The sequence below is a fragment of the Nicotiana tabacum genome, chromosome 14 (assembly GCF_000715075.1).
Source record: "Nicotiana tabacum cultivar K326 chromosome 14, ASM71507v2, whole genome shotgun sequence".
NCBI lineage: Eukaryota > Viridiplantae > Streptophyta > Magnoliopsida > Solanales > Solanaceae > Nicotiana > Nicotiana tabacum.
Window position 1 is genome coordinate 35,853,281 of NC_134093.1, and position 14,965 is coordinate 35,868,245.

At 41.0% G+C, this 14,965-nt stretch overlaps 1 protein-coding gene across 1 annotated transcript in view; it reads right to left on the minus strand.

Moving 5' to 3' along the window:
* Positions 1 to 807: 807 nt before the first annotated feature.
* The window catches only part of LOC142168886 (uncharacterized), a 30,432-nt gene continuing 16,274 nt past the window's right edge, over positions 808 to 14,965 (minus strand). Inside the window, exon 6 of the mRNA XM_075230055.1 lies at positions 808 to 992. Within this exon, the coding sequence (XP_075086156.1) occupies positions 808 to 992 (185 nt within the window). The remainder of the gene's footprint in view (positions 993 to 14,965) is intronic.

Sequence of the window (14,965 nt, forward strand, 5' to 3'; positions counted from 1 at the left end):
CACGAATGTAAAATAACTATTGCTACTAGGTTCTTGAAATGTTTTCTTAAATATTGCCTATTTATGTTTTTCCCCCTTTAATATACTTATTTTGAGAAATACAAATACATTCTCACACTTGAGAAACTTCAATGCCCAAGAAATAATGCAGCAACCTAAGATCACTTATTTCATAGGTATGCAGCATATCTTGCTTGAATTTCATCATCATCTTCACATCAAATCCTGTAAAAATCATATTATCCACATAGAGGCAAACAATGACAATGGTGCCATGTTCTTGCTTCACATACAAGGTGGCTTCACTTTTACTTCTCTGAAAATTAGTTTTGAGAAAATATGTATCAATTTCATTGTACCAGGATCTTTACGCTTACTTTAACCCGTAAAGAGCTTTTAGCCTGTATACCTTCTCTTCTCCCCCTTCAACAAAAAACCCTTGAGGCTGTTTAACATAAATTTCTTCTTCAAGTTTTACATTTAGAAATGCAGACTAAACATCAAGTTGAAAAATCTCCCTTTTTTGTGTGCAGCAATAACAATCAAGATTCTTATTGTCTCAAGTCTTGCAACTGGAGAAAACGTACCATAGAAATCAACACTTGGCTTTTGAATGAAATCTCTAACAACCAACTTTCCTTTGTGCTTCTGAATTTCTCTGATTTGATTGAGTTTAATTTTGCAAATCCATTTTTGACTTACAATCTCTTTTTCTTTGGGTATATCATGAAGCTCCCAAGTATTGTTTTTCTCAATCATCCAGATTTCGTCTTCCATAGCTTTCTTCCAAACGTCATGCTTTATTGCCTACTCATAATTTTCTATCTCAATGCAAGCAAAGTTGCATCTTTGGTAGATGTCACTCAACATTCTTGTTCCTCTTGGAGGTGATTCTTCATCTTCTGAATCTGAGATTTCTCCCCCTTGAGGAACATCTTCCTCTTCCTCTTCTTGGCTTGGCACATCTAGAGAAATATAGAAGAATTCTCTACCTGTTTATCTTTCTAATTTCACGCAATTTATTTCATAAAAAATATCACGCCCCATACCCGGGGAGGAACGACTGCTACCTGGTGCCTAACTTTACCGAACACACTAATCTATAAATCATGTACCACAACATATATAAAAATATTTAGGCTAAAAATGCCATAACGTATGAAATTAGCTCATAACCAACCCACAATGAAATGCATATAAGGGCCGACAAGGCCATCATATAAACTAGTACGATTGTCCACAGGTACATCTGTGTCTACAAAAGTCTCTAAGAGTATCTGACATAAGTGACGTGATCAGGACAGGGCCCTGTCCTACCTATAAAGTCTATATACATAACCACAACAAAAGACCTCTAGACTCAGTTGCACTCCGGATGATATGGGGTCTTACCGATCAACTGCTGAACGCTGAAACTGCTTATTCTAGAGGTTCATCAGTCTATCTATCTAAACCTGCGACATGAAATATAGTTCCCCCAACAAAGGGATGTCAGTACGAAAGAATGTACTGAATATGTAAGGCAGCTGGATAATCAAATATAAGTACAAAACTCAAATAAAGGAATGCTGAAGGAAATAACTGAATATATATCTCAAGTAACAAGGCAACCTGAAAGGCATATACTCTACTCTCACATTTGTCAAGTAATGAAAGTCTTTCTGAGGGTGCCGATATGGATAATACACTTTCTGGGGAAGAATAGAACACCAATAATCATATAAAACTCATATTATCGGGCAGTACCAAATAGAATGTTCCCGGAATCATTGAATACACGAATCGAGTATCTATAAGGTCCTACTTTTCGAAATCACACTTGGAAATCTTGTTTGGAATTAATTCTAAATAAATAAAGAAATAGCCTTAACATACCTTTGAAATCGAGTATTCAATGATGACAATGGAATAAGCTTCTTCCCAACTATTCTAAAATAGATAAAATATCCCTTGTATCAATAAAAGAAATATACCAACTAGCTAATGAGCGACAAACTTGTTCTACGATAAATCGAACAATATCTCCCCCATTTTCTTAATTCCTTAAGTTTAGAATAACAACAAAAATCACAACTAGCAACCATACGTCCAACACCTCAAAAGCAACAAAAATAGCCCCAAAACGTCCTATAAACAACCCTCAACTCAACTACTAGATTCGACCAGTAACTTCTATCATTTAAGTATATCTAAAGCTCAAACTAAGCTATACACGTGAAGAAGAAGAAGGCAATCTTACCTTAAACAATAATATACAACCCTTAAACAACTTGCTTCAACCTGAAGAAATCTCCAGCTCAACAACAACAAGCGAGAACTAAGCTTATACGAGTACTACGGTCGTTCGGAAGGAAGAATTACCTCAAAACCTTGGTGGAATTTGAGTGATTGATAGGGAGATGCTTTGGGAGCATTTAGGGATCATAAGGTTCTATTTTAAATGAAAAATAAGGTAGGCAAAGGACTGCACCATTTTATAACATGAAAAATAAGGTAGGAAAAGGACTGCACCATTTTATAACATCAAAAATTAACTCCATCACTTATGTGGGTCCCAATGGGGATGCCTGCAAACTAGACTTGTAGACCTTCAATTTGGTGGGTGTATCACTTTGTAAATCTAAGTATATAGGAAAAAAAGCTCAGTGACATCAAACCCAAAGTTTAGTAAACTTATGAACATAATTTGCTAGAACTTTTGCCGACTTTTGTTTTACAACTTGCTTGACTTCAACACTTAGCATACAACTATTATACAATTTAAATGCCTTATAACACGACATTGTTATCATGTTAAGCACTCCTAGTATTACCCCAAAAATATGGGTTGTAACATCGGTCCGTACCTCCAATGTACAGTCTGTAAGTCACTCCATAAGTTGGAAATTTCATGGAAATTCACTCGCTTCAATTTATTTAACCTCTAACCTTTCCGAAACTTTACTAAATGCAGTCATAATCACTTATAAACTTAGGAATAGCCTAGCTCTCTGAGCTTACTATGACTAACGCACAACGTAGCTTAACGTATGAAAAATGCGAGATGTAACATCCTCCCCATTAGAAAAATTCGTCCTCGAATGTAAGAGTACGACTTTGAGGAAGACTCAATTGATGAATACTAAAATGCTTAGCTTTAACCTATCTTATGCTTTTGATATCACTGATTAAGAGAACATTAATGATATGCGACTGGTAGAGATCTATACGGGAACTATATTCTAGTTCGTTCATTTTACTTATTAGTACTCTCATAGAACATAAAATAACTATATTGGCTCGACTTCCTCGAGTCGACAACTGTGTTAAACTATCACTTATGATTCATCCGATATAAAGCTCTCTAATCCTAAATAATATTCCAATACTTATGTCACGACCCAAATTTTTCCTCCGTAGGATGTCCTGACGACACCTAGTCTCTAAGACTAGGTAAGCTTAATAATTTTGCGGAATAACTGAATATAAAGGTAAAACTCAACTTCAACACCTGAAATAAATAAGAACTGCGATTCAAAATAGTACAACTCCCAAAATCCGGTAGAAATAAGTCACAAGCTCTAAAGAAAAAAAAATGCTAAGTGTCTCTATACATCAGAGTCTAATGAAAATAAAGAAAGCAATATCATAAATATAGAGGGGGACTCCGAGGTCTGCGGATGCTGGCAGATGTACCTTGAAGTCTCCACGTACGGGCTAGCTCACTAGTACCTGGTCTGGTAAGCAATACCTGGATCTGTACAAAAGATGTGCAAAAGTATAGTATGAGTACATCACAATGGTACCTAGTAAGTGCCAAGCCTAACCTCGGTAGAGTAATGACGAGGTCAGGTCAGGCCCCTACAGGAATAAAAAGGAAACATGGCACAAGATATAATAATATAATGAAATGACTAAGAATTTAACCATGAGAAATTACAAAAGATAACAACACAACAAATAGAGATAAACAACAAGGGCGCACCCGAGGTACCGCCTTGTAGTCCCAAAAGTAAATATGCAACTGGGCGCTCCCGAGGTACCGCCTCGTAGTCCCAAAAGTAAATACACAAGAAGGGAGCTCCCTAGGTACCGCCTCGTAGTCCCAAAAGTAAATACACACTCATAAGCTATGGAACAATGAATTTACAGCATGGAATCCTACAGTTAAAGACTGAATACAAAATCACGGAAGCAGGTAATTCAACTAATCATGTTGCCCAAATTGCAAGTAAGAGTTAAGACACGTAGACATGCGATACTAGACTAAACATGATGACTACACATGCTAGAGAAACTCAGTTAAGGAATTAAAAGAAAACTACTCAGCAAGAACCAGATTTTTCAATATTTAACTCGAGTACGCACTTGTCACCTTGCGTACACGGCCTTCACGTATTACAAATACCATAATAGTATCAAAACCTAAGGGGAGTTTCCCCCACCCAAGGTTAGACAAGTCACTTACCTCAAATCTCGCTCAATCAATCGATAAGAATGCCTTTCCCTCGACTTTCCGACTCTGAACGACTCGAATCTAGCCAAAATCAATTACAGACTATGAATATAACTATACGAAACTAATCTAAATAATGAAATTATGACCTTTAAAAAGTAATTAGAAAATCACCCTAAAAGGTCGACCCTGGCCCACATCTCAGAATCGGGTAAAATTTACAAAATACTAACACCCATTCGATATCGAGTTCACCCATACCAAAATTACTCAAATCCGATACAAAAATCTCGATCAAAACCTCAAAATGCGGCCTAAGGATTTTCCCTCACTTTTTTTCTAAATTTCTCAACCCAAATCCTTAATTAAATGAAGAAATTAATGATAGATTAGTGGACATTAATAAAAAATGAGTGTTGAATCCTTACCCAAATGTTTCCTATGAAAACCCCTCAAGGTTTTGCCTCAATCTAAGCTCTATATCTCAAAATATGAAAAAAATGGTAAACCCTCGATTTTAAACCATTCTGCCCAACACTTCCGCTTTTGCGGTTCATTTAGCCGCTTCTGTGGCACCGCTTTTGCGGTCAGCCAACCGCATCTGCGGAAAGTCACTGACGTTGGCCAACCGCTTCTGCGGTCCAAATCCCGCTTTTGCGGGTGCGCTTCTGCGGACCGGCCTCCCAAGCTCTCGTCCGCTTCTGCAATCATCCTTCAGCAGAAGCGATACTGCTTCTGCGACCTCCTCGTCGCACCTGTGACCACTGACCACCCTCTTCAGCACCGCTTCTGCGCTCGCCCGCTTGCTTTTGTGAGCTCGCACATGCGGGCGAAATTCCGCAGGTACGAAAGCACCCGAAGGCAGGATCCCAGCAAATGCTTCAAGTCCAAATTTGATTCGTTAACCATCTAGAATCCACCCGAGGCCCCCGGGACCTCAACCAAATATGCCAATCAGTCCTAAAACATCATACGAACTTAGTCAAGACTTTAAATCACATCAAACAATGCTAAAAATACGAATTGCACATCGATTCAAGTCTAATGAACTTTAGAACTTCTATCTTCTACATTAGACGCCGAAACCTATCAAAGCAAGTCCGATTGACCTCAAATTTATACACAATTCATAATTAACATTACGGACATACTCCAACTTCCAGAATAAGAATCCGACCCCAATAGCAAAAAGTCCACTCCCGGCCAAACTTTTAAAAAATCATCCATTTTTCCAACTTTCGCCAATTAACGCCGAAATGACCTACGAACCTCCAAATAAACATCCGAACACGCTCCTAAGACCAAACTCACACTACAGAGTTATTGGAACGGTCAAAACTCCATTTCGAGGTCGTCTTCACACAATTTTAACTATGGTCAATTCCTACAACTTAAACTTCTATTTTAGGGACTATGTGTCCCATTTCACTCCGAAACCATAAAACAAACCTCCCGGCAAGTTACGTAACCACAAAAATGAAATAGAGGGAGCAACAAATAGGGATTCGAGGCTAAACTCTCAAAATGACTGACTGGGTCGTTACATCCTCCCAATCTTAAAACAAACGCTCGTCCTCAAACGAGTATAGAGACATACCTGAAGTGGTGAAAAGATGAGGATAACGGCTGCACATATCATACTCGTCTCCCAAGTCGCCTCCTCGATCGGATGACCCCTCCACTGAACCTTCCCTGAAGCGATGTTCTTCGACCTTAACTATAGAACCTGCATGTCCAAGATGACCACTGGAACCTCAACATAAGATAGATCCTTGTCCAACTGGACTGAGCTGAAATCTAACACATGAGACGGATCGCCGTGATACTTCCGGAGCATGGAAACATGGAACACTGGATGAACTACAGAGAGACTAGGTGGTAGTGCAAGTCTGTAAGCCACATCTCCAACCCTCTCAAGGATCTTAAAAGGCCCGATATACCTAGGGCTCAACTTTCCCTTCCTTCCGAACCTTATAACACCCTTCATGGGAAAAACCTGGAGCAAGACCCGCTCCCCAACCATGAATGCAACGTCGCGAACCTTCTGATCCGTATAACTCTTCTGCCTAGACTGGGCTGTACGAAGTCGATCCTGAATCAATTTAACCTTTTCCAAAGCATCCTGAACCAAGTCTATACCCAATAGCCTAGCCTCACCTCGCTCGAACCAACCCACTGGAGACCGACCACGCCTACCATACAAAGCCTCATACAGTGCCATCTGAATGCTCGACTAATAACTATTGTTATAGGAAAACTCCGCAAGTGGCAAGAACTGATCCCATGCACCCCCAAAATCCATCACACACGCACGAAGCATATCCTTCAATACCTGAATAGTGCGCTCGGACTGTCCGTCCATCTGAGGGTGAAATGCTGTACTCAACTCCACCCGAGTACCCAACTCTTGCTGTATGACTCTCCAGAACTATGATGTAAACTGCGTACCCCGTTCAGAGATGATAGATACCAGCACGCCATAAAGCCAGACAATCTTGCGAATGTAAACCTGAGCCAACTGCTCCGAAGAGTAAGTAGTAACCACAGGAATCAAATGAGCTGACTTGGTCAATCTATCCACAATCACCCAAATTGCATCGAACTTCCTTTGAGTCCGCGGGAGCCCAACAAAGAAATCCATAGTGATCCGCTCACATTTCCACTCTGGAATCTCTAACTTCTAAAGCTATCCACTCGGTTGCTGATGCTCATACTTCACCTGTTGACAATTTAGGCACCAAGCTACATATTCCACTATGTCTTTCTTCATTTTCCTCCACCAATAATGCTGCCTCATGTCTTGATACATCTTCGCGGCACCTGAGTGAATGGAATACCGCGAACTGTGGGCCTCCTAGAGATCAACTCACGCAACCCATCTACATTAAGCATACATAACCTGCCCTGCATCCGTAATACGCCGTCATCTCCAATAGTGACTTCCTTGGCATCACCATGCTGAACCATGTACTTAAGGACAAGAAGATGGGGGTCATCATACTGACGCTCTTTGATACGATCATAAAGATAAGAGTGAGAAACCACAAAAGCCAAAACTCAACTCAGAAACATCCAATCTAACAAACTGGTTGGCCAAGGTCTGAACATCCAAGTCTATAGGCCTCTCTTCTACCAGTAGATATTCTAAGCTACCCAAACTCTCCGCCTTGCGACTCAAGGCATCGTCCACTACATTGGCCTTCCCGGGATGATAGAGAATGGTGATGTCATAATCCTTAAGCAGCTCTAACCATCTCTGCTGCCGCAAATTAAAATTCTTCTGTTTAAATTGATGTTGTAGACTCCGGTGATCAGTGTAGACCTCACAAGGGACATCATACAAATAGTGCCACCAAATCAAAGCATGAACAATGCTGCTAACTCGAGATTGTGGACAAGATAGTTCTTCTCATGCACCTTCAGCTGTCTAGATGCATAGGCAATCACCCTAACGTCCTGCATCAACACTGTGCCGAGACCAATGTGCTACACGTCACAATACACCATATAGGACCCCGAACCAGTAGGCAACACCAATACTGGGGCTGTAGTTAAAACAGTCTTAAGCTTTTGAAAGCTCTCCTCACACTCCTCAGTCCACCTGAATGGAGCACCCTTATGGGTCAATCTAGTCATAGGTGCAACAATAGATGAGAAACCCTTTACAAATTGACGGTAATACCCCGCCAAGCCAAGAAAACTCCGGATCTCCATAGCTGAGGATGATCTGGTCCAACTCTACACCAATTCAATCTTTTTCGGATCTACCTTGATCCCCTCACTCGATACTACATGACCCAAAAATGCTACTGAATCTAGCTAGAATTCACACTTCAAATTTTTTGCATATAACTTCTTTTCTCGCAAGGTCTGAAGCACAGTCCTTAGGTGCTGCTCATGATCCTCCCGGTTTCGGGAGTACACCAGAATGTTGTCAATAAACACAATGATGAAAGAGTTAAGATAGGGCTGAAATACACTGTTCATCAAATGCATGAATGCTGCGGGGGCACTGGTCAGCCCAAAATACATCACAAGGAACTTGTAATGACTATACCTAGTCCTGAAAGAAGTCTTCGGGATATCTAGCTCCCGAATCTTCAACTGATAATAGCCTGAATGTAAGTCGATCTTAGAGAACACTCTGTCACCCTGAAGCTGGTCAAATAAGTCATCAATACGTGGCAATGGATACATGTTCTTCATTGTAACCTTGTTCAATTGGCGATAATCAATACACATTTGCATAGAACCATCATTCTTCTTTACAAACAAGACAGGAGCATCCCAAGGCGACACACTAGGCCGAATGAAGCCCTTATCGAGAACCTCTTGCAACTGTTCCTTTAATTCTTTCAACTCTACTGGGGCCATACAATAAGGTAGAAATAGGCTGAGTGCCTGGTAACAAATCAATGCCAAAGTCGATATCTCTGTCGGGCGGCATGCCCAGAAGATCTGCCGGGAATACATTTGAATAGTCCCTCACTACCGAAACTGACTCGACGGTAGAAGTATCAACACTAACAACCCTCAATTATGCCAGATATGCATCATACCCCTTCTCAACCATTCGCCGAGCCTTAAAAATGAGACAACCCTGCTAGGAACATAATCTAAGGTACCTCTCCACTCTAGCCACGATAGACCTGGCATAGCCAACGTCACCATCTTGGCGTGACAATCAAGGATAGCGTGATAGGGCAAGAACCAGTCCATGCCCAAAATAACATCAAAATCTACCATACCGAGCAATAATAAATCAGCTCTGGTCTCAAAACCACTAAGAACAACCAAACACGACCGATACACAAGGTCAATAATAATAGAATCACCCACGGGTGTAGACACATAGACAGGGGAACTCATAGAATCACGGGATATACCCAAATACAGAGCAAAATGAGATGACACATAGGAATAAGTGGATCCTGGATCAAATAAGACCGATGCATCTCTAATGACAGACCAAAACAATACTTGTGATGATAGAATCGGATGCAACTACCTCTGTCCTAGCAGGAAGGGCATAATATCTGGCTTGGTCTCCCTCTCTAGGGCGACCTCTACCTGTCTGACCTCCACCTCGAGCTGGTTGTGCAGGTGGAGTGGTAGCTGGTGCTGTAACCATAGCTTGAGGACCCGATAGAGTATGCGATGCCTGAGTGGTCTATGGAGGTGCACCCCTCCTGAGTCTGGGGCAATCCCTCACCATATGACGAGTGTCACCACACTCAAAACAAGCTCTCAAAGGACGTGGTTGCTGTGACTGGCTCGGAACTAATCGGCTGGACTGATCACTGAAAGTACCTCATGCCGGAGGTGCACAAGACAATGGTGGTGCATAATAAGGAGCCTGGAGCTTAGGAGTGGTCGGAGCAATGCTGGTGGCTAGAAGTGCTGAATGAACAGGGTGACCCACATAGCCCCCACCCTAACCAGAGTTGAATGATGCACAAGTCAACTATGCTACTACTGAGAAAGAGTTCTTTGTTGTGGTCTTTGCTTTTGAAAAGTTTAGATCATATCTGGTGGGGAGTAAAGTGATTGTACACAATGATCACTCAGCCTTGAAATACCTGTTGAGTAAGAAGAAGTCCAACCTGCATCTGATACGGTGGGTGTTATTGCTCCAAGAGTTTGACTTGAAGATCAAAGATAGGAAGGGTATAGAAAATCAAGTCATAGATCATCTATCTCGACTTGAGAGACCTCCGGTTGAAACAGTTGAAATAAGGGAAGAGTTCCCTGATGAGTAGATTTTCTCCGTTGCTGCGATCTCCGAAAGGCCGCCTTGGTATGCTGATGTAGACAACCTTTTGGCTAGTATATGGTTTCCTCATGACCTCTCTCGTGATCAAAGAGGAAAGCTTCAAGGTGAGGTAAAAAGTTATTTTTTGGAATGACCCTTTCTTGTTTAAACTGTGTACAGATGGTGTGACTCGAAGATATGTGCCTGAAGGAGAGATGGCAAGCATTTTTTCTCATTTCCATAATGGAGCAGTTGGAGGACACTATGGTAGAAATCACAATGCAGCAAAGGTCCTGTAAGCCAGTTTCTATTGGCCTACTTTGTACAAAGACTCACGGGCGTATGTAGCTTCATGTGACAAGTGTCAAAGGGTATGTAATATTAGCAAGAGGGATGGCATGCCTATGTGAAATTTTTTACGTTTGGGGCATTGACTTCATGGGCCCATTTCCATCGTCTCATTCTTATGAGTATATCCTAGTAGCCATTGCCTACGTCTCTAAATGGGTCAAAGCAATCCCTACTAGGACCAATGATGCTCGGGTGGTGTATGTGTTCTTACGAAAGAACATCTTTACCCGCTTTGGGACACCTCGAGTGATTATTAGTGAAAATGGGTCGCACTTTATGAATAAGTAGTTTGCTGCATTGCTGTCTAAGTATAGGGTCACACACAAAATAGGAACCTCATACCATGCCCAAACTAGTGGGCAAGTTGAAGTGGCTAACCGTGAACTTAAACGAATTCTTGAAAAGTCGGTTAGTGCTTCTCGTAAGGTTTGGCCTATAAAGTTAGATAAAGATCTATGGGCATACAGAACTGCGTTTAAAACAATCATAGATACTTCATTGTTCAAATTAGTGTATGGAAAATCGTGTCATCTACCTGTTGAGATAGAACATAAAGCTTACTGGGCAATGAAGATGCTTAATCTTGATCTTAGTCTTGCAGGTGAACACAAGTTGGCGCATATGAACAAACTAGAGGAGTTTAGGCTGGAGGCGTATAAAAATGCGTAAATCTTTAAGGAGAAGACAAAGAGGTGGCATGATCACCTGATTAAGCCAAAGGAGTTTCATGAAGGGGACAAAGTCTTACTATACAATAGTAGACTTAGGTTGTTCCCTAGAAAATTCAAGTCAAGATGGACATGTTCGTATGTGGTGAAACATGTCTCACTGTATGGCGCCATTGAGATCCAAGATGAGAAAGGGAATGAGAGCTTTACAGTTGATGGGCATAGGTTGAAATCGTACCTGGTTGGAGGATTTGACAAGCAATCCTCTAGCATCGTGATCAAATGAGCTTAAGTGACGGAGTCAAGCTGACGACTATAACTCAGAACTACTTCTAACCCTTTTCTTGCTTTTGTAGGATAGTTAGATAATTGTAGTGTATGATTATTTGAGTTTAGGATTTTTTGATAATTGTTTGAACAGGTATAAGCATTAATTGGACACAAAATAAGTACATAATAGAGTTGGGGTGCAACCCATAGGCTAAAACGAAAATAAAATCGGAACTCTGAGACAAATGGCCTAGCGCTCCATATGGGGCGCCGCGCTAGGCCAATGGGTTGTTGAACATCTCAATTGCCACGCCGCATGGGGTTCCACACCCCACGATGAGGCTGTGCAAATATTTGGGCCAGAGTTTTTAAAAAACAATGGAAAAAGTTAAAAAATAACGAGCGCCCAGGTATACAGACCCGTTCCCCAACCCCTTCTCCCATATCTCACATTCTCTCTTCTCAAACTTTCCTCTCTAATTCACCCCAAATTCTTCTTCTTCTTCTTCAAATTTCTTCCACTCAAATTCTATCATCTTCATTACTCATCAAGGTAAGTTATCTTTTCTCATCTCTTCTCTTTTTAGTAGTAATTTTAGGTAGTTTAGTTAATATCTATAACCCTAAATAGTTTTTCAATTTCTTTTGTTAATATTCATATTTTTGGCCGAAAATTGTGCATAAACTTGTGGGTTTTTCATTGTTCTTATGATTGCGGAGGATTTGTGGGATGTTTTGGTGGCATTGGAGTTATTTTATGATGAAGTTTGGTGGGGGTGCCACTATGGCCGAAAATTGGTGAATTGTATGTAAAATTTGTGCACTTTGTGCTATTTTGAAGATGTGGGGATGTTGAGGTTGTGTTGGGTGGTGTGTTTGATGTGGTTGTATGGTGGTTCTAACCCACTTTTAATTGAAATAAGATGGTGAAAGATTTGCCCACAATGTATTTGTTGAAATGCCTTAGTGACATAAAATTGTATTAGTGTTGCTAATTTAAAAGGGAAGTGCTTTGTGGGATGTATTTCTAGATGATAAGTGTGGGGTGGGAGGTCATGTTCTTATGTTGTGGAACTTTAACGTGTTAGCCCCGAATGCTAATCGATTGACCACCCCATGCTAATGTATTGCTAGGTGCTACTTGGGGTGTCCGATTCATGCTAAGTACTTGTGTAGTGTTGTATTATAACTTCTTAATTTTGTTAGTAGTAAATTAGTATAACTTCTTATTTTTCTTTTCTTAGTTACTAGTGTAGCTTCTTGATTTTGTATTTAACACTAGTATAATCCGTGGTTATGTTGTTGTAATATTATGTTGGTGGTATTTGATCACTTAGAATAGTCTGAGTCCCAGATATATATTGTACTTTGTGAACATGCTAATAACATAAGTGTGGGGTGGTTACCCTGTTTGGTCTTATTTGTTTTTTTAATTTTAAGTGTTGTGACTAATTGCGTTCGTATTGTGCAAGTATAATGTCTCGCCATCCTAGCAAACGTGTTAACACAGGTTCTTTCGAGGTTGCCTCTAGTAGTCGTAGATGAGGTAGGTGGGCACCGGCCCCCGCCCCAGTGGAGGAGAAAGTGGAGCGCACTGATCCAGATACGGATGTAGTACCGGGCTGCGAGTATGGCATTCGGGTTGTGCCAGATCATGCTAGAAATTTGTACAGGACCTTTGTTCTTGTGGTGAGCCCCGACCCGAAAGTTGGTATTGATGATGGCAAGCTAGCTAGGAAGTAGTCGGGGATATACAACAACGTTAGATACCTGGGTTTAAAAGCTTGTTCTGTCCCGGTGAGTCGGTGAATGTGAACATGGTAAAGGAGTTCTATGCCAACTGGCAGCCTGAGGCCAGTTTGGATGTGGTGTATGAGGTGTAGGTGAGAGGCAAGATGATCCCCTTTTTCTCAGAGGTGATAAATCATATTATGGGGTTCACAGAGCACCCTCATAAGTTGTTCCAGAGGTTACTGCATTGGTCTCTTATCCTGATATTAGGCGCCAGCAGTGTGGCACTGATTGTTCTGCCACGTGGACGTGAGATGCTAATGAGTTCCACAAAGACATGAAGAAGAGCAATTCCCAGCATCCCGCCAGGGTCATTCTCTGATTGATTAATGCAAAGATCATGCCTACCCAGAACGACATAATATCTCCAGGTTGAAGGTGTGTCTCATTTATGCCATCTTGACTCGGATGAAGTATGATCTTGGCAAGATTATTCTTGAGCACATGGCTCGAGTATGACTACTTGGGGCCCACCGCCTGTATTTTCCTGAGTATGATCACTCGGCTTCTGCGGATGCCCCTTGTGAAGGAGGAGTTCCATTATGATCTGACGATTCCGGTGCTTCGGTCTCCTAAGGCCTTTGATGTCACAACTGTGACAGACCCCTCTTCTGTTATTGTTCCTATGGATCAGAGATTACTTTGTGTCAAGGAGACACTGCAGCTGCTATTTGCTGATATGCGCCTGCGCTCTGCTCGGGGGGAGACTGACTTGGCAAAACTGCAAGAGGATCACCCCCTATCCGCGGTCACTCAGCAGTGGTTGGGCTTGGCAGATGGAGCATAAATGCCTTCGGATGAGGACGTAAACTATGTTCCCTCCGATGATGAGGAGTACATGCGCACCTTTGAGGGTGTTGATGATGAGTAGGCCAAGGGCCTTAGGGAGTTACCTTTTTACTCTTGTTTCTATTATTTTTCATTGGGGACAATGCAATTTCTTAAGTGTTGGATGTGGTGCTCCTATTTGGTTGTATTTGTTTGTTTTCTATTTACCAGTTGGTTTTGTTTGATTTGTTTCGTGCTTTATTAGACAATATGGCCTGTAATTATAACTCTAAATTCTATCGGCATGTAATAGTTAGTAATCATAATTATTTAGTTTCGACTCTTCCCGATGATGGATTTCGTCGACTGACTTCTTGAGGGATTTGAAGTCGAACCAGAAAAATACAAAAAAATCAAAAAAATTAAAAATCCAATAATATGTCTTTTATTTTTATTTGATTTTATTTTACTTTCTTAGGTAGTGTAATAATTTCCCCTTGATTTTTCTTTGTGCCGTGGTTCTTTTTCAAGGGTTTTACCTGAATCGGGTGCAGTTAGTTTTTTTTCGGAATATAGAATCTTGAGTAATAGCGCTATTTTGAAGCAATTTTCTTTGACCGCATATGCCTTGAGAGTGGTGAGTGCCTAAGTTGTGACGCCTAGGCTCAGTTCTGGATGGACGGATAAGTACCTTAATTTGTGCGAGTGTGACTTTGCTTAACTGCTTAACTAGAGAGTCAGGTAAGATCCAATCTTAAGTGAGTTATGTGCCATTGTGTGAGTGAGGTTTGTATTGATATTCTGTGCATGTCAGTTGATGTCTAAAACTTATTCCGTGTGTTTGCAAAGCGAAATAGCAGTCTTGTTTAGTGTAGGAAGTGATAAAGACATTTCTTTGTTGAGTCAATTATATGTCTGTGACCCGCTTAA